This window comes from Mercenaria mercenaria, chromosome 18, assembly GCF_021730395.1.
Source record: "Mercenaria mercenaria strain notata chromosome 18, MADL_Memer_1, whole genome shotgun sequence".
Classification (NCBI taxonomy): domain Eukaryota; kingdom Metazoa; phylum Mollusca; class Bivalvia; order Venerida; family Veneridae; genus Mercenaria; species Mercenaria mercenaria.
Genome location: NC_069378.1, coordinates 14,183,240 through 14,204,740, shown reverse-complemented (window position 1 = coordinate 14,204,740; position 21,501 = coordinate 14,183,240). Strand labels below are relative to the sequence as shown.

Below are 21,501 nucleotides of genomic sequence, written 5' to 3'. Positions count from 1 at the left end.
AATAGTCAATTAATTGAGGCAAAATAACAGTAAATTATTATTTAACAGGCCTATGAAAACTTACTTTAGTTTTGTATGACACACTTTGCTCAGAGAACCAGTGTTCCGGCATTCCTAATGAACATGTGCTGATTATGGGTAATTCCTTAACTAACCGGTCCAGTAATGTTATTTACGGTACGGCATAGTACGGTAAGAAGAATATCGCAGTGCAATAGGTGAGTCAATTACGTCAGATAAACATCCAAAAATAGAACACGGAAGTTGACAAAAACGATTAATGGAGTATACTTGTACAAGCTGTAGGTTTTAATCATTTTAATTTTACCCATAATTTGTTTTATATTACACTGTTTACCTGTATCGATATACCAAACAAGGTGTGCGAACACACCTGGATCTTTTTAAAAGAATTTTGCTGTTTGAACTGTTTGAAAAATTTGTTTTAACACATTTTTCTACTTTTATTGTTCATAAATAATTGTCAGTTTGGGTCCGAGGAGGCACAGCAACGTTGCATCAACCTTGAACTTTGACGTTGAATTTTGGTTGGATTTATATTTGATTTTGAATGGTGAAACAACGTTGAAGCTTCAACCATTAACAATCGTTGATTTAAGGTTGAAATAACGTTGATTCAACATTGTTTCAACGTTGATTTAACATTGAATTCAAGCTGAAGTCAACCAAGTATTATTTAATTTAGGCTGAAAAAAATTATTGCTGATTGTTGGATTCTGTATTGTCAATGGTTGATATCTATAGACTTGATGATTGCTAAACGACTTGAGTAACTACTAAATTGGGATTGGTTAGACGTTGATACATGGTTGAGGACTTATTCACTTCATATTTTCGTGATTTAATATAAAAACTGCATCAAGTCCAAATTTATGTTCAGTCATCCATCCTCAATTAAGATCATAATCGTGTGCAGCATTTTTCTGAAAGTATAAAGTAATCTGGCTAATAATTGGTAAATCATTACAACTGAAATTAAAGTCTTATTGAATTTGCGACTCAGAATAATAGTACTTACTAGTATAAAAATGCACCAACTGTCTTTCAATTTCCTTCTCACCAACTCTTATAAGTATTACATTGAAGATGTGTACAGCAATACCAACAGAAATGTGAGAGAAGCTTGTTTGCAAAAGTAATAATAATGTATATATAGATTTGAATATCAGGGGATAAATAACCAATAGGCACATAGGGCCTTTAAAAAGTTACACACTAATCCTGTTTGCTCCAAAAACCACGACTTGATTATATTAAACATGTATAGTGACCGATAGAAAAGAGAAATTGTTTGCAATCATTTTTGTCATTCTATTTAGACTATTTCCCGCACCTTCTTAAGTTGGAATTGTGTTTAAGTTCCAATTTACCTTTAATTTACGGGTGTTCTTTTGAACTTAGAAATTTGATAATATCTGAGACTTATTTTTTGAAAATCGGAGCAAGTGTTATAGAGTGACTACCGTAATTAAGTCGATGTATATGCCTGTTATTATGCATTGTATTAACAACTGTAAAAACAATTAGTATCACACACGTTAGATATGAAAAAAATATATCATGTCACATGTACATGCGTTAGATAAATACCATCTATTTAAATATATCACCGGCAATCTGAGAGTACGAGCTAGGCAAGTCAGGTTTGATCTTGAAACAATTTTCAAAGCACTTCTTTTTCTCTTAAACTTGCAGGAAGGTTGAAACATGACCAATATTCAACGTTGTTTCAACGTCAGATAGCAACCAAACAGCAACAGAGCATCTCCTACGGTTGCTGAAGATTGAAATAAGGTTGATGAACGTCAGAACCAAGTTTCAACGTAGATTCAACGTTTTGTGTTTGCTTGGGTAATACAATAGTCTTAATTGTGTAATTTACACATTTTTCTCCTTTTATTAGCTCACCTGCTCAGGTGAGTTTTTCTGATCACTCGATGTCCGGCGTCTGTCTGTCTGTCTGTCGTCTGTCCGTCAACATTTAGCTTGTGTGAACTTCATGAAATTTGGTCAGAATGATTACCTTGATGAAATCTAGGCCAAGTTTGAAAACGGGTCACCCAGGGTCAACAACTAGGTCACTAGGTCAAATCAAGGAAAAACATTGTGTATGCGATAGAGGCTGTATTTTTCATTTTTATCTTCATGAAATTTGGTCAGAATGATGACCTTGATGAAATCTAGGCTGGGTTCGAAAATGGGTTATCTGGGATCTAAAACTAGGTCACTAGGTCAAATCAAAGAAAAACCTTGTGTATGCGATAGAGGCTGTATTTTTCAATTGATCTTCATGAAATTTTGTCAGAATGATTACCTTGATGAAATCTAGGCCAAGTTCAAAAATGGATCACCCGGGGTCAAAAACTAGGTCACAAGGTCAAATCAAGGAAAATCCTTGTGTATGCGATAGAGGCTGTATTTTTCATTTTATCTTCATGCATTTTGGTCAGAATGATAACCTTGATAAAATCTAGGCTGAAAATGGGTTATCTGGGGTTAAAAAGTAGGTCACTAGGTCAAATCAAAGAAAAACATTGTGTATGCGACAGAGGCAGTATTTTTCAACTGATCTTCATGAAATTTGGTCAGAATGATAACCTTGATGAAATCTAGGCCATTTTCGAAAATGGGTTATCTGGGGTCAAAAACTAGGTCACAAGGTCAAATCAAAGAAAAACCTTGTGTATGCGATAGAGGCTGTATTTTTCAATTGATCTTCATGAATTTTGGTCAGAATGATTGCCTTGATGAAATAGAGGTCAAGTTTGAATATGGGTCACCTGGGGTCAAAAACTAGGTCGCTATGATATATCAAAAAAAAAATGTTTTGTATGCGATAGAGGCTGTATTTTTTATCGAGGTTGATGAAATTTAGTCAGAATGATTGTCTTGATCAAATCTAGATCAGATTCGAATGTAGGTCATCTTAGCTCAAAAACTAGGTCACTAGGTCAAATTGAAGAAAATGCTTGTTTACACTTAAGAGACCACATTTTTGATCCAATCTTAATGAAAATTGGTCAGAATATTTGTTTCCATGAAATCACTATGTCAAACATGTTTACACTGTTATGGTGTGTTTATCAGGTGAGCGACCAAGGGCCATCTTGGCCCTCTTGTTGTTTGTAAGTAATTGTCAGTTTTAGAGAAGAATTAACTGTATGATTTACAAAGATAAATTTGAACTTGTTAACAAATTGTACATCACAGGTCAAAATTATTATCTGAACCAAATGGGTCAGACACATGAGTGGATTGGGTTTAATGACTTATTTTTGTGTCCTAGAGCCATAATTGTCAAAAAAAGATATATATATATATAGTTGCACCATCCTATCTCGGAACAGCACGGCTGTAGTGACTATTGAGGCAATACCTTGGTTAATTTCTTTTACCACATATGCCTCTTTCTTACAAATATATTGAACAGCAAAAGAAACTATCCAGCTGTGTAACTGGGGTATTTTTTAATAAAAACCTTACATATATAAATTTGTTTTCTTCATACCACATTACATTTGAAGAACTTCACATGTTAATTTCAAAAAATCGATCAACCGTGAAGTCAGTAGTCCCACAATAGCCGTTTTACACGAAATTCTGGCTATATTTTCTGCGCGTCTGTTGCATTGTAACATCCTAATTGCGCGCTCACGCTGACTTTGATTCAGTAGTGCCATGCAACCAACAATATTTTTCTTTAACTTTATGCTGTTTTTCGATTTAGTCAATCATCCATGTTTCCAGTGACAATAAGATTTCACAAAGAAACTCTTTAACTACACGCGCACGTGAATTTCGTGTAAAGCGGCTTTTGCGGGACTACTGACTTCACGGTTGATCGATTTTTAAAATTTACCGGGTGAAGTTCTTTAAGTGTAATGTGGTATGAAGAAAACAAGTCAAATTTATAAATTTAAGTTTTTCATTAAAAAGTACCCCAGTTATACAACTGGATAGTTTCTTTTGCTGTTCAGTATAGTTTTAATAGCGTTTTTCAATAACCTAATTTTCTGAATATTTTTCAGGGGACGCACTCCACTCTCCCACACTTATCTTGTCAAAGCTTATACATTAAGCTCCAATGTAAATGTCTTCGTCATTCAAATTACCCTATGAACCAAACAATCCTTTCTTATTTGCCTCCCGTAAATATAGCATTGGTTTAGGATGCTCAACCCCAGGAACGTAGGAACAATTAAATTGTAACTTTTAATATAATATTTGTTTGTTCTAATTGTGTTTTCACAGGAAAGCATTATGTTAGCATTATCTGTGAGACATTACCATGAGAGGTAAAAACAGAAAAGTTATGGAAGGTTCAAGTATAATAGTAATATTCAGTATGCTGCTTGGAAATACAGTGGGGATAAGTAAAAGTGTTTGTAAGTAGAATTATAAAAAGCCCCAACAGAAATAGTGCTTATGCCAGCTACTGCGTCTTTGTAGTTATGAAATTGTAGTTATGTTATGTTATAGATATCACTACAATTATAATACGTTTCATGACTGTCAGAAAAAAGCTATATCAGTATATGACCATAGACATACATATCCAAAATTTAAACCTACATGTACTTATTAATAAATAACATGTTTTCTGGTTTTTGAAAGTAATTTAAGTACAGTTATTATTAGCCTTACCTGACTGGTATTAACATGTTCCAAGGAAATAACTGACAACTTCCCAATGTGAACCAATGGTAGAAGACCAGTAGACTTATAACCCTTGACATCCAGATTTAACTGACAGCTTGCTCTTAATTGCGATTATCACATCCTTATTGAACAGACAACTTGCTCAGTTTTGCGACCTAGGACATACTGATTAAACTGCCGCTTTGTTCAGTACTGCGACATCCTGATTGAACAGAGACCTTGCGAGGTATTGCAGCCTGTGACATCCTGACTGACTAAACAGACACCTTGCTAAGTATTGTAACCTATGACATTCTGATTAAAGAGAAATCTTGCTAGGTATTGCAACCTATGACGTTCTGATTGAAGAGACAGTTTGCTAAGTATATGCAACCTGTAACATCCTGACTGAGACACCTCCCTAGGTATTGCAACAAATGACATCCTCATTGAACTGACACTTTGCTAAGTGTTGCGGCCTACGAGATCTTAATTGAACAGACACTTTGCCAGGTATTGCAGCCTGTGACATCCTGATTGAACTTAAACTTTGCTAAGCATTGCAACCTATGACATCCTGATTCAACAGACTCCTTGTTAAGTATTGTAACCTGTAACACTTTGATTGAACAGATATCTTGCTAAGTTTTGCGACCTATGACATCTTGATTGAACAGTTAACTTGCTAGGTATTGCAACATAGGATACCCTGATTGAACAGACACGTTGCTAGGTATTGCAACCTGTAACTTCCTGATTGAACAGATACCTTGCTAAGTTTTGCGACCCATGACATCCTGATTGAACAGACACATTGCTAGGTGTTGCAGCCTATAACATTCCTGATTGAATTGACACTTTGCTAAGCATTGCAACAGACCGTTTGCTAAGTACTGCAACCTATGAAATCCTGATTCAATTGGCATCCTGAATGAACGGACTCCTTGTTAGGTATTGTAACCTATGATATCCTGATTGAACAGACACCTTGCAAGGTACTGCAGCCTAAAGCATCCTGATTGCTAGGTATTGCTACATGTGACATCCGAATTTTACAGACACCTTGCTTGGTATTATGCTATATCACATATTAAATGAAGACGTACTTTGCTTGGTACTGCAACCTAAAACATCTGGTTTGACTGACAACTTGCATGGTGTTGCTTATTATATGGTTGTTGACTTCTAATGACAGTATTGTATAACTGATGACTGTCTAATGGCAGTTAATGGCAATATTGTATGGTTGATGACTGTCGTCTGATGTCAGTAAATGCCAGTATTTTATATAATGCTTGATGACTGTCTAATGTCAATTAAAGGCAATATGTTAATATAGCTGGTGATTTCTGTCAATTAATAGAAATATTGCATGGCTGATGACTGCCTAATGTCAATTAATGGCACTATTGTATAGATGATGACTGTCGAAAGGCTAATATCAATTAATGCAAGTATTTTATCTGGTTTAGGACTGTCTAATGTCATTTAAAGGCAATATTGTATGGTTGATGACTGTGTATTTTAGATAATATGGACTCTGCCCTTTCATGTGGTTACATTGGTTCACAGACTTTAGAGAGTGGCCAGTCTGTAACTGTCAATGCTAAGGAGAATGATACATCATCATCCTCTGATGTAACTGCACAATTTAACGAATTTATAAGGCTCTCAAGTCTGGACAGATTATAATTGTATCATCAATAATATCTAAGACAAGTCAAAAAAATATATTTAAAAATTATATCTCCCAATATGTAGGGAGACACATTATATTTGGCTGTCAGTCTGTCTGTGACAAATGTCTGTCTAGGCTACTCCTCTTAGTGGTAGAGCGTCCGCTTCGAGTGCGGGTGGTCGTGGGTTCGATCCCTAGCCGCGTCATACCAAAGACGTAAAAATGGTACTAGTAGCTTCCTCGCTTTGCGTTCAGCATTTAGAGGATAGTGCTAGGACTGGTCAGCCAGGTGTCAGTATAATGTGACTGAATGGGGTATCATGTCACGTGTCTACGGCGTGAAATTCCATTGAGGCAGCACTAAACATTGTGCTCGCTGCTACAAGTAGACACCGTCGTTTATGACTGAAAAAAAGATGTTGAAAAAGACGAACACACCTACACACCTTTGAAAGTACTGTTTGGATATCAACCAAATTTTGCAAAGTGCTCAGTACCATAGCTTACTTTACAATTTAATGACTTTTTTGGTTTGAAAAGCATTTTTTGAAGTATTTACCTCTTAAATATCAGTTTTGCTGCATGTAATCTATTTTAGCTCCCCTGAGCAATCTATAAAATACCAGGCAGCCAACCAGTTCATATATTTCTATCTTTTCCTATTTTTTTAAATCATATATTTTGGAAAACCTCCTATATTTCCTTTATTTTCCTGTATTTCAAAGATTTTAGACCTAAATAATGCACATGAGGCCGCCATTGTATACCTATATTTTAAAATTTTCCGGGGAGAACACCCTCATCCCCTTACAGGTTCAACAGCAATGGGGTATGGTCTACCAGAATGATGTATGCCTTTGCAGTGATGTTGTTATATGCCTCAGTCTCGTCCTGTGTTCATATTAATGATATTTGGGTAGTCAGAATTGGAACCTCCGAAAATCCACCAGGGACCACCATGCCATAACTATATTTTAGAAATTTCTAGAGTGTCTTACGGAAGGGAGTATCCACTCAGGTACCACTAACCCCTTCTTTCAGGTGCCTATGTGTATGTATAATAAAGATTATTTCCAGTAAACGAGTAAGAAATGATTATACTTTTTTTCTGTGTTAAGATCCTATATTTTACCCTTCCCATTAAAAATCCGCTAAATTTTATATTTCCATCAAAACCTGGTTGTCAGCCTGAAACACGGGTTAGCGATCTAGGACCATCATTGTCCTCTTGCTGATTAGATATGATTGTATACAATTTCTTGTACAACTTTGGTCATTATCGTTATATTTTCAAAACAATAACTTGTATCACAAAATCTTCGTGATGTAGTGGATATTGCATATCAGTCCACGTTTCTGTTTAAATGAAGCAGTATGGGGATACATGTGCTTTTACTTAAAGCAGTCTTTAGTTTAATTTATGAATTTCTAATTCTGACGTCCATAAACCCATGAGTCACTTCCATCCCAAGCAGCTTAGCTGTGACCCCAGGGGAATAAGTGGTTAACACTTAAACATTTCACCAAATAAATGACTATTAAATGTGAGCTGTGAAATACTGTAATTTCATGTGACATGGGAGGTTTTATTTTTTCAGCTTGGATGTACGATAAATTTCCTTACATTAGACCATGATGCAACAATAAGGGTGGACTTTGTAAGCTTTGTTATCAATACTTCTGATGTGAAACTCTATCTTTCCGGGGACGCAAGTGGACATTTTGTATGTATTAGAATTTCTTTTTTCAAGGTCGAGAAACTTAAACTGATCTTATTTAATCCTAGTGACGGCTGTTCGTAATACAGATTCCTGGAATTCTATCCATAATACCCAAACAGCTGAAAACGGCCACCAATTTTAATTTGCCACGGACAATAATTGGCAAAAACGTCAAGTACTTCTACAAAGGCTTTGAACTTTAAAATGGTACTGAATGATAGCCCATATCTACCTTTTGGCAAGCAACAACTTTTATGATTCTAGTCTTATTATTTTAATAGATATAGCTATTACAATATTCTGTTTCCACACAAAAATGGCTTTCCTATGGGAACGGTGTTTTCCCATGGGAAACATTTGGTAAAATTTTCACATGGGAATTTCCCACGGGAAATACTTATTTTTATTTTCATTTAATCAGAAAAATATCATAGCTGTTTTATAAAAATACTTTTATGGCACCGGCTAGTTTATTTGTTTAAAGAAAAGATAATTTAGTTTTCCCATGGGAAAGAATTCCTATGGGAATCCCATAGGACATTGTTCCCTTGGGAAAAGTTTCCCATGGGAATACTTTCCTATAGGAAACTGTTCACATGGGAATGCGTTCCTATAGAAAATATTTCCTGTAGGAATTTTTTCCCTAGGAAAGAGTTATGCAAAAAAATGTAGTCCGCCTGCTTAGTTCAAAAGGGACAGCCTAAATCTACAGATGGCGTGGTCGTCTGATCGGTCCTCGGGCGAGGCGTCATCCGCACTATCTTCTCCATGACGATTTGATTCAAGACATTGTGTCTAAAAGCGGAAGTGTTACAAATTTAATCCTGGCGGAAAGATTTAAATGTAGAAATAAATTATCTGACGTGTTCCGTGAATGTTTTAACGTACTGAAACTACATTTATACGAAAATAACGCTAAATGATACAACATTTTTAAGCTCGCTAAATAAAACAAATCGTCGACGCTAAAAGATATAAATTTTCTATTGGGGTAAAAATACACTTTCACCTTCAAAAATGACCTTTAGGGCGAGTTCATATACTAAGGTGGATCTGGTAGTCGGATCGTCTCGGCTGATGATTAACTTTAGAAAATCTAACAGTGTATTGGTAAGAGCGTTTGACGCACATACACAGAATGTGCATAATGTGTAGGTTCGAACCCAAGATGATTTTTTATTGTATAAGCAATTATAATTCAATTAGTACGTATCATATTCTATTGTTTTGAATTCTATATTAGAACCCATACCTACAACAAAGACATGGTGTTCGACGTTCAGTCTAACCCACTGCGACAATTTTAGTACATTAGATTGGTTAATGTCATTTTAAGTATAAAACATGTATACAGTAAACTACAGCACCCTTTATTACACGAACTAAATAAAATAATAAAGTGAAAGGCTCTATGGGAAGAATTTTTTATCACATGCAAGATTTGTTATGCTGAAACATCAAAACGTCTTCTTTCTTTGTAGGGATAACGCATGTTTTTCGTATTATAACATATGCAGAATCCTGAAGGGTTCTAAAGATGTTATAACACGAAATGGACATGCGTTAAACCTATTAAAGCATATAAAGCGCATAAAACGAATGCAGAATAAATAAATATACTCTACCTCAACGTCATTTAATTTAAATGAAATACGCAGGGATATCTGTTTTTTTTTTTTGTTTGGTTTTTAGTTGTTGTTTTTTTTTTTCACGTAGACGTCATTTCCATTGAATTATCCGTTTTTGGGCCGTAATACCTTAACGCTTTACCACGGAACGTTCATATATTAAAATGTGTTATAACAGCACGTGAACACATGTTTTCTCTCTTCTTAAAATAAAAGATAACTAGCCTATATACATGTAAAAAAAGTGCTAAACTTAACCAGTCAGGCTTTATGAACATTATTAAATTGTTATTAAATTGTTTGTTTGACTTGACAAGTACTTTTATTCTTGTTTCTTAATCTTTTAAATATAGACCTACTACACTTTTGGTGACAATCCCATCACTTACACTTCTGTTGGACGAACAGTGACTATCACTTTACACAGACAGAGTGTATCAGCTAACCAGTATGATTTCCAGCTTAAAGTTACAGCTATAAGAGGTAAGGTTATTTACATATTTTCCTACGTGGGATAAATGATGTAAGGGAACCAAAGAAAACATGTTAATTTCCCCTTGAAATGGCTGGGACTACTTCCCATTAATTTGGGAAAAAATACCTTAGTGCATAATATAAAGCTGCCAGTAAAAAAAACTTAAGACTACAAGTTCACTGTTTCTAGTTTTGAAATCACTTCTTAGTTTGCTATACCATACTTGTGAGAATTTTATTATAATTAGATAAAACTTTATTTACATGCAAATTGTTAAAAGTTCTATTGTGTTAAACTTACCGCTATATAGACATCCTTTGTCATCCTATATTTAATCCTGACTAAAAACTTGAGGAAAATATGCTGCATACTTTTGTAGATACTATCAATCTCCATTCAAATTTTACCATAGTTTAATATGCTGCCTGTTGTTAAAATGCATATATTGTGGATAGGAATATTTAATTATGACACTTTTGAGCCCGCTAAAATGTTTATTTTGACAATTTTCCTTAGGAATTAGAACCATTAGACAACAATTTTTAAATTGCTTTCAGCTATTTGCCTACAAAAATTTAATGGAAGACACTGGGCATATATATGTTCATTCGGAAAATAGTTAACAAAGCTTTAGATACATAGATTGCATGCAGTAAATGACAGAAAGGCAAGCCTTTAATATTAGTATTAAAACATGTTGCATGTACATTTCTAAATATATTGTATGCTAGGAAACCTATGGTGCTTAATAAGGTCATGTATTAGTTCTAGCGGTTCTGTCCTAATCAGGTACTTGTTTTCATTTCAGATGATAGGTATTCACGATCCAGTTGCAGTAGGACTTGTGATAGGTATTATTGGATCTATTTTTGGAGTCATGTTTATTGCATCGTGTGTTGGAATCTGTTGCTTTCGAAAGTACCGAGCTAGGCGCCGGTCATTTGTTTTTGAACACAATACTAAAAAAAATACTTTGTTTCAGGATGTTTTCTATGTTGCCTTTTATCATCAAATGTTAATCGTATGATACAAAATTATAGTAACTGTACTTCCTAGTAATTTCTTCACTTTTGTCAAAATATTGTTTGTTAGCAAAAGTTATATTTCACTACAAAATTAAAGTTGATATGAATACTAGATTACAAAATGCAATATTCATTGTGACTTTAAAATTTACTTGTACCTTTAAATTGTTGTTTAATAACATATCCAACGAGATTATGTATAGTATATGTTTTTGGTATTGCAAAGCCTGTTTCAAGCTGTCAATTTTTAAAATTGTTTGATAGAACATTATATACGCTGTATATCCTATTAAGATCTTCACCTTTGTCTTTTTGTTTTGTTCGCAAAAGCTATATTTCATTACGAAATTAAGGTTTAAATAATTACTAGATTTACATAAAGAAATATTCTCTGTAACTCGAAAAACTTTGACTTCCAGCATACATTACTAGGTCATGTATCGTATGTTTTTACCGTGGCTCATTCTGCTTTTTCATGCAGTTTCTTTTTATTATCAAAAGTTTATGATATGATCTAACATAATAGGAGCAATAATTTCTATTCAGTATTTTAACTTCACAACTTATACTTAAACACCATACATTCTAGGCTCTATATCGTCTTTTTTCTTTCTCTCGGAAATTGTTACACTCATTTCATTAATCCTATGATCGTAGGAAGAATCAGTAAAAACTATTACACAGCTTTAGAGTTAACAGTGATAAATAATCATCATGGACTTGTCCATCTATGATTTTAGATTATACCAATTAAATATTATTATAATAGTGTTGTTCCCTAACTACTTACTGAGTGAATAGCGAACAGAAAAGATCCTGGTCTGCATTGGTCGCAAGGCCATAAGAGTTTGCCGTCAGTTTAATTCACGATTCGTGTTTTGTGTAAAACATTATTTGAGTGGTGCTGTGTAATATATGTAATTCCTGTTTTAAATGTTTATTTACAGACACTGTTTCTTGTGCGTAAATATTTCTCTTGTGTACATAGATATACGTTCAGGATTATGTTTCTTGTATTAACAAGTGTTAAATCGTGAAGCTGAATATATAGACAGTCCTCTTTGTGTAGGCTTAACGGAGGAATTAACTTATTTTATAGCTTTTATAAAATCTTAGCTATCATATTTTTTTTTCATTTTTTACGTGCTAGAATACAGCTGCAAGATAATTGTAGTATTCTAATTTCAAGCACAAATTTATGTATTAGATGTGTAATATGTAATGTATTTCTGTATATTTTAGATGACGTATTCATATTCTTGAATAATACTTTTATTTGACAATTCTAAAATAAAGTATTATATACATTTTCAACTGGTCCGCTTTTCACTTTCATATTAAAATTTCATTCTAAGTCATCGTTCGTTGAACCGCCGGCCTGTAAATATTATTAGTTACACTGCTTGTTGGTGCGAAGCTCTCGCCTGATATGGATTTCCTCGACAGCGTATATCCCGTATCCTGTCACCAACAAGCAGTGTAACGATTTTATCTTGCCGAATACCTTTTACATCTTCGCTGTAATAGACATAATTTTTATATTTAATAAAGCTACTTACAGTTACAGTGCAGACTGGAATTCTGCAATCTTCTCTGGTTATCATGCTTTGATTATAGTTAATTAACGCCAGCCATAAAATGCAAAATGAACTGTATTTTGACTGAATCACAAAACACAGAAGCTCATTTATACAGGTTATGAACTGGTTTTGAAAAACTTCTATGTTCCATCCTTCCGAAATATCATCAGATTACACGATGTCAGAAATGTCTTAAAACTTCAGCTTACGTCCCGTTTCCAGTTAACTCCTTTATCTTGCAGGTAAATTAAATGATCCTTCAACAAACTGCTGTCTTACAAATGTGTTAATTCCTTTGCTTAATTTAACTATAACAAAATTTCAACCTGTTAGTCGCGGCCATGCCATACAGAGTTACTGTTCTTCTATTTCCACTAACTTCAGTAACCTAATTAAGATAGGAAAAAATGAGAAAGACAAGAAAACATTAATTTTTAAACTCGGAAATGATATTTAAAGCTGGGGCTTATAATCTGACTTGATTCAATCACGCTAGCAATGCGGCAGCCATTTTGATTTTAATCAAACTTCATATCTGTAATGTACTAGCAGGATATGGAATATATCCTGTCTCCACGTGACGTCTATTGGCCAATAGAAATGCAAGAATATTGAGGGAGGCGATAAATAAATATGTCTAGTCAGATAATGACCAAAGCTGTTAATTATCGATTTTGTCCCTGTGTAACTACAACAACAACAATTAGTACGGAAATCATCGGATCGGTCCATTAGCAGTTATATTGGATTACTGATTTTTGTGGTAGTTAAAGCTGTCCCGCGTTAACGGTTAAGAAATGATACTAAGTTGGAAATGTTTATTATGACGTCGCGTCACTCACAGTCATTCGTTAAGCCGTTGCCAATATTACGGTAAAGATGCAGTCCGCATAAAAGAACAGTTCGAGTACTTTCAAAGCCCAGTCTTGGGCGCAGTGTTGAGGCCAATTTTGAAGAAAATGAAAAGAAAGTGGAGTGTCAGACGATTAACACGCAGGAGACTGCGCATGATATTGGAATAAGTCACGAGTCCGTACAATATACATACGATTGTTACGAGTAGGACGGGCATGACGTATTGCCGCTGCATTGGTACGTCATAGTCTGCCGTATGTTCAACTCAGACACGTCTGAAAACTGGCGTAATCATTTGTGATCCCTACCAGAATATACATTGTAAGCCCAAGAATACAATAAAAGAATAAACCTTTTAATTTGCTATAGGAAATATATTTATCTTGCGAAAAGTGTTACAGGCTATTCTGCATTTAAGATGGAGGAAAAAACGGCTATTAATTATATGCACAACATACAACATTTAGCACAGTGTGGAATAAAAAAATTAAAGTGGAAACTCCGGAGGTCGCTCAACACGACAAAAACGAAAATGTTGCAGGCTCGGTTTGATTGAGTCTGGTGAAAAGACATGCTACCGTCCACGCCTTCGAGCCCCGGGTTTTGAAGTCGTGCTCAATGTATCCGTTGCGTTCATAAAATAACTTGCAATGAAAATGATAAGATACTATGGTGTTCCGTTTAGGACCAGTGCCTGCTCCCTAGAAGCGCAAAGAAACGTTTCAGAAGCGCCACAGTACGATAGCAATAACACGACAGTACGATGACAAAGCACGATAGTACGATGGTGACAGTACGTTTGGACTTCGCCTTCATACTGTCGCGCTTCAACATCATACTGTTAGGCTTCACCATCGTCCTGTCGCGCTTTGCAATTGTACTGTCGCGCTACGTCGTCGTAGTGTCACCATTGTCGCGCTTCACCATTTGCCATAGTACGGTCGCGCTATACCATCGCGGTGTCACCATCGTACTGTCGCTTTCTGATTGATTTTTCTTGTAGTATTTATTTTATGATTATGATTTCTTTATTTCTTCTACTGATAGCAGTTGCTTGAATTGTCAGTTGAATAAACGAATCCTTTTTCACTTCTAGACTTTTCTGAAAAATTCTTGGAAACGCTGATGAAAAGTATTTAATTTGATTATTTTTACAACGGTTGACTTGAATAAAAGTGTATTTCTTTCAATAAATGAACCGTCAAGATAATGTTAACAGGATTTTCCAAAACAAAAAGAAAATATGGTCAGACGTAGGACTTCAAACCACTACCCCGAGATTTGCAGATAAACGTTTTCTCCGCACAGCTACCTGCACTTGCGACATAATGTCAAATATAAATTCAATTATTTGATTTATTTACTTATCTTCTTATCTCTGGTAGTAAGAGGATCATATTTAATTAATGAGTAGTTACTTTTTAATTTGTGGTAAGTGAAAATCAAAATGAACAAAGCAGTTATTAATGGTCTATTTTATATACACCATCAAAACATGTCAATTGTCAGTTTTTCAATACTAAGGGTTCGAAGCGTTCCCTCCTGCTGTAAGCGCTATAACGAAAGATACGTTCATAACGACTGTCATCATAGAAAATATCATAAAACAAAATCTGTCCAATATGGCGGCGACTTTCTTCCAGTCGGCTTCGTAGACTGTATCAACAGATTCCTCACTTTTGCCATTCTCACCTTCCACCGGTTGTACTCTGCTAATTTTACGCTTTCGCAGAACGCTAAATGAACACATGTATGCCGCAAAACACGTGATGCACATAGCCACAGATTGCGATTCCGGACTTTGTCTCTGTGAAACAAGATGAGAACGATAACCGTAAAAAATATTCAAAATGCATCTAGAACGGTGACTCTAGCAAGATATAGCCCTGTAATGAAATTAAAGTTGATTTATTAGGTTCATTTAATACATTCTATAGGTGAAAGAATAGTCTAGTAAGCTTTCAAAAAATATAAGAAAAAATGTACAAGCCCTATATTTACAAATATGTTTAATTTAGAAAAGTATGAGAATAAAAACAGAACAAGTGACATTTGGTGCGGCCTGTTCTTCATTTACCTAAAACTGAATCAGCCACAAGTGTCAGGAGCACGGCAATGGCCAGGGAAACGGTCTATTGGTACAACAGCTTTTCTCTGGAATCTAACGGCACTATAAACGACAGTGCCACCAGAAGTGACGTCAGAAATACGCGTTGGGATTTATTCATTAGGAACTTTCATCTACCTCACCATTAAATAATAATTTTGACCAAATTAACTCTATAACTCCTGTGTGCTTTTCTTACTTGTATTAATACTTCACATTAAAATTTGTTTTTTCAGAGTTACCTTACAGTGAGTCACAAACAACATTGGTGGCTCCCATTCCACGTCGCCTGTATATTTCACACTGAGGTAAAAATCTTTGTTAGATATCACCCCTACATCTTCCAGTCTTGAGACAAAGAAAAACAAACATTAGCCAATTGGTGTATATTTTCGTGTAACATGTGGTTGCAATTGCCTTCTTATTTAATAGATTCTAATAAAATAAAAAGACCGAGTCCTTTCCTGGGCACAAAATGCATCTATGCAACTCTTACATGTAATCAAAACTGCTTTCAAACTCTTCGCCTAAAGTCAAGTGTGTTCTTTATGTACACATTTTGGTTAGTGAAGAAAACATTTGGACGAAGTGTTTGAGAAAAGTATCAGGAATTTTGTGGAAGGCGCTTTATGGCGAGGAAAGCAGCCATTTTCCTGTCTCCGACGCTTTTTCTATCAAGTAATAAGGAAATTATATGACGATCGAGCGATTTTTGCAGTGTATACGATACCGAAAACTCCCTTTTTTTTTGGTTTTCCTCTACAACCTGTCAAGTACCAGAGAGAATCCTCCTGTTTATTGCTACTCCTTTCAAGAATTATAGTATCATTAGTATAATAAAGGTATACAGACACTAAGTAGGGCAAAGATGGTATAATTATGGTGGATTCAAATTATTCTCAGTTTTGTTTTTATCATTTTTTCTCTGTTGAGCATTTTTCCTTAACGTCATTGTGTTGTTTTACTGAAATCACGTGACAGGTCTGTGCTTGATATTTCTGTAATACATCCCCATTACAATTTGTTTTTCCAATTTTATTTCACTTCAGTACATTGACATTATGGTAATACATACATGATCATTATATGGATATATTACTTATTAGCATTATATTTTAACATTACATATTTATCTATGTAATTTAACATAGTAAGAGGAAAAAGTATACTTTTAGTACAGAATGTCAATCCCTGAAATGTTTTTCAAATATTGATGAGTGGATGGAAAAAGATAAATGAATAATGAGATGATGGAGTGTCTTTTATAGAAACAAGAGTTGTCTGAAAGACTTTCAAATGCTCGACTATTCGAAATATTGTCCCAAAAGCTGGAAAGTGCTACTTTGAGTGTCAGAATATCTATAGAGTTTCAATCCAGTACCTGCAGGTGTGAAGTTTCAATTTAAAATCTGCATTTGTTCTGCAGGTGTGACTTGCCCACAAAACCTTAATAACCAGAATTCAGAAGTCATAAAGGGGGGCATAATCTGCCAAATATACATGTCAGAGTTGTGAAATCTGACCCAGTGTGTTTAGTTATTGATCCAGAGAATTAAACAAAAATAAGTTTAAAATATAGATATAAGTTGTGACTTTGATGTTTGGGTGAGTAGAATAGCTGAACTATTCTTCGAATAGTCGAGCCAAAAAAAAAGTAGTAATAAGTAGTAAGTAATAAAGAAAAATAAAAGAAAAAAAGTTTGTAAGAAGGAAGAAGAATTCAAAAAAGAAGAACTGCTCTGCTCAATCAAAAAGTCTCTGTTGATCTACATCACCATGAAATTCAGTCCATTTTGAATGGTATACATCTAACTTATCCTTCAAACAAGCAACAATGTATTCGATATTAATTCTTTTCTCAAGATAAAGCTTAAATAAATTAAAAGTCGGAGGTGTTTTACTATATTTACTTCTAAAAATGAAGTATTTTGCAAGAATAAGAATATAATTAATAACACTTTTCCTATTTTTCCTAGTATTTCCAAAAAAAAATCAATGATACAGTTTGAAAGTCTAGTGGGGTGTTTAATAGATTTTCCATACTAAGATAACTTCCTATATCGCTCCAGAACTTTTGGATCAATTGACATTCCCAGAACATGTGAATATATGTTTCTGAAGACATGGAACAAAAGTCGCATAAATTTGATGGGGCTAGTTTGCACTTAAATAGAAAAGCATTGTTGGGTACTATTTTCATCAGATATTTATATTGAAATGCTCTAAGCTTAGTATCAATTGTACAAAATATATAGTTAGTAAAAATTTTCTTCCAATTAACACTATTTGTGTGAAATAATATTTCCCACTTTTCCTTTTGATTTATTGGTTGTATTTTGTTTTTAAGTTCCAACTTATACAGCATTTTATTTACTTTTGAAACTTCGTAAATTTTTTCGATAAGGTAATTTGGTTCTTTTACTTCATTTAAATTTTCTAATATAAGCTTGTTTTTCCAACCCTTTTTCAATGACTTTACTATTTGATAGTACCGTAAATAATCGCCATTAGGAATATCATAAACAAATTGCAAGAAATTAAACGTATAGAATTCTTTTAATCTATAGTCAAAAATATGTTTTAAATACATAACTCCTTTCTCAAGCCAGTTTTTATAGAAAAATTTGTTGCCATTATTATCTAATATATGACTATTGTACCATAATATTTGTGTTGAAATACAATTAATATCCTCTTTATAATTGACCTTGCACCATGCTTTTAAGATTTCTTCAAGAAAAGTATACTTCAAATCAGGAACTTGTTTTTGGTCACAATTGAATTTGAGAAAGGAAAGACCTCCACGTTTTTAGAGTTCTTGTCTATACATCTGTTGCCATTTTGCATTATTTTCCTGTGCTAATCTTTTATCCAACTAGCTTTTAAGGCGGTTACAAATGCATCTATATCTATCATTTTTAAGCCCCCATTTTCATATTCTTGAATAATTATATTTCTTGCTATTTTATCTGGTTTTGACTCCCACAAGAAATCGAACATACAGTTTTTTATTTTCTTGATAATATTTTGTGACGGGTTTGGCAGAACTGTCAATGGATATACTAATTTTGGAAATGCAAACGTTTTTAGTACTGTTATTTTTCCTATTAATGACAAATTCCATTATCTCCATGTAAGAAGTGTATGCTTAAATTCTGTTATTTTTGGTTCCAAGTTTAGTTCATGAATTTGTTGTTGTTCATTTGTAAAAGTTATACCTAGAGTTGATGTTTGCTCCGAAGACCATTTGAAGTTTTTACTTTTGCAGAAAATTATATTTCTGTGTTTTAGTGATCCTATTCTTAGGGCTGTACATTTAGATATACTTAGTTCTAGACCAGAAGGTTTACCAAACTCTTCTAATGTTTTTATTAGTGTTTCAAATGATTTCCTGCTACCATCTAGAAAGAAGCTTCATCATTAGCAAACAAAGTTTGTTTTACCTCTACATTTGAAACCTTTATTCCTTTGATATCATCATTTTTGTAACTGCTATAGAAAGAATTTCAATACATATAATAAAAAGGTAAGGGAACAGGGGACAACCTTGACGAACTCCTTTATGTACATTAAAAAAGTCAGACATATGTCCATTATTTGAAATGCAGCTTTTTGCATCTTTATAGAACAATTTGACCCATTTCAAAAGTGATTCTCCAAAATTAAAATGTTTTAAACATTTGAACATGTACGAATGGTCTAAATTATCAAATGCTTTTTGAAAATCTGTAAAAAAAAATAATACCTTCTTCATCCATTTTATTTACTTGTTCAATAACATCAAGCAATATTCTCACATTTTCTCCAATGTAACGTACTTTTATGAATCCAGTTTGGTTGTTATTATTTATTTTGGTTAACACTTTCTTGATCCTATTTGCTATAGCCTTTGTTGCAATTTTATAATCGACATTTAGCAATGAAATTGGCCTCCAATTATTAATATTTAACAAATCTTTTCCTTTTTTAGGTAAGAGAGTTATTACACCTTGTTTTTGTAATTCTGTTAAGTTACTATGTTGAAAAGAGTAATTGACTGACTTAACAAAAAAACTTTTATATCTTTCCAAAATAACTTATAAAACTCTGTTGTTAAACCATCAGAGTCTGGGCTTTTCATGTTCTTCATTTCCATTAGTGCAAGAAAGCATTCATATTCATTCAACTGACCTTCACAGGACTGTTTTTCATCTGAATTTAGTTTTACATTAACATGTTCAAAGAACGTTTCATTTTCATTTACTGCTTGATCTATTTTATACAAATTTTCGTAGAAGAGTTTGATATGCCTGATTATGTCTTTGTTTTCATGTATTTCTTGACCATTTGTTTCTAATTTGTTTGTTATTTTACTTTCTGCTCGTTTCTTCTCTAAATGCAAAGTATTTTGTTGCTTTTTTCTGCTCCTTCTATCCATTCAGCTTCAGCTCTCAAAAGAATACCTTTCAATTTTTCATCCAATAATTTTTCTAATTTACCTTTATCTGTTTTCAGTTCTGCCAAAAGTACTTCATCGGACGGGTTTTGAGAAATTCTAGTTTCTAGTCTTTAATGTTTTTCTCTAGTCTTTGTTGTTCCTCATTTTTTCCTTTTTATTTATAACAGAGTATTTTATTGATACATCTCTTACTGTTCCTTTAATTAATTCCCATAATGTATTTGGATTTGCTTCTTTATTAAAATTTGCAGTTTCAGTAATTGACTTTCTTAATTCGTTTTGGTACTCTTTTGGTAAAATGATACTATTATTTAATTTGAAGAAACCAGGGCCTTTTTCTAACTTTTTACTTTCTAACTTAAAGTGTACAATAGAATGGTCAGATTTATAACCAACAGATATATTACATTTTGAAACAGTGTTTAATAGATTATCAGAGACTAAAACGTAGTCTAACCTGCAGAATATAGGTGGTTCCATGTAAATCTTTTTATATTTGGGTGAGAATTTCGCCATATATCACACAAGTCATTATTCAACAATATGTCATTTAATTTCTTAGAACATTTAATGTTTGTATTTTGTCTGCCATTCATTTTGTCAAGATTATAATCTAGGACCACATTAAAGTCTCCTCCAACAACAAGAGTTTCACTGTTGTGTTCTATTATTATTTCTTCTAGCTTATTGAAGATATTTACGTCATCATTATTTGACCCGTACACATTTATTAAAACGTATGTTTTATCGTTTACTTTGATATATATATATATAAGCATTTGTAGTCTATCTTTAATGACCTCTTTGTATCCAATAAGCTGATACTGGAAATTTTCTTTTAGAAGAATGCCTACCCCCTTACTACTGCTGCTATTGCCACTTAAGTATACATCATTTTTTCCATTGCTTTTTCCATTTTTCTAGGTCATTTTCCATACAATGGAGTTATTGAAGGAAAATGATATCAAACTTTTGCTCTCTAAGGTATTCAAAAACTTGCACTCTTTTCTCTTTTGATGCAAGCCCCTTTACATTGAAAGTTGAAAAAAATGTATACTATCCATAAGACTTTAAAACTGTACCCAGATAAAACCAGAGACATTGAGACAGAGCAGTTTGAGAAAAATGTATATAGGAACAAATTGTTTCCATGACTTAGTAAGTACAGATCTTTGTGTATTGATTGGCCTTTGCATGTCCAATCGCACTGTTTCCAAATTAGAAATTGAAAATTGACTTATAACATTAATAAGGTATACTACATAAAATAAATGAGGAAACTCACTTCGCAATATACAGTGTTTTAAGGCAAACCGGGGAGACTACTGTTTAAGC

The 21,501-nt window shown here is 33.6% G+C and overlaps 1 protein-coding gene across 2 annotated transcripts; it reads left to right on the top strand.

Moving 5' to 3' along the window:
• The first annotated feature begins 245 nt into the window (after positions 1 to 245).
• On the top strand, positions 246 to 12,496 carry LOC128550447 (uncharacterized). 2 transcript variants are annotated; one of them, XM_053529519.1, is made up of 7 exons: positions 246 to 302; positions 1,717 to 1,872; positions 4,273 to 4,406; positions 6,188 to 6,297; positions 7,936 to 8,061; positions 10,040 to 10,169; positions 10,970 to 12,496. In XM_053529519.1, exons 3-7 carry the CDS (start codon positions 4,310 to 4,312, stop codon positions 11,089 to 11,091), a joined length of 585 nt encoding a protein of 194 aa, XP_053385494.1. In that variant the 5' UTR covers positions 246 to 302; positions 1,717 to 1,872; positions 4,273 to 4,309; the 3' UTR covers positions 11,092 to 12,496. The 2 variants fall into 2 exon arrangements, with proteins under 2 accessions (XP_053385494.1, XP_053385495.1); XM_053529520.1 differs by lacking the exon at positions 1,717 to 1,872 and having other exon boundaries at positions 248 to 302.
• The last annotated feature ends 9,005 nt before the right edge of the window (positions 12,497 to 21,501 follow it).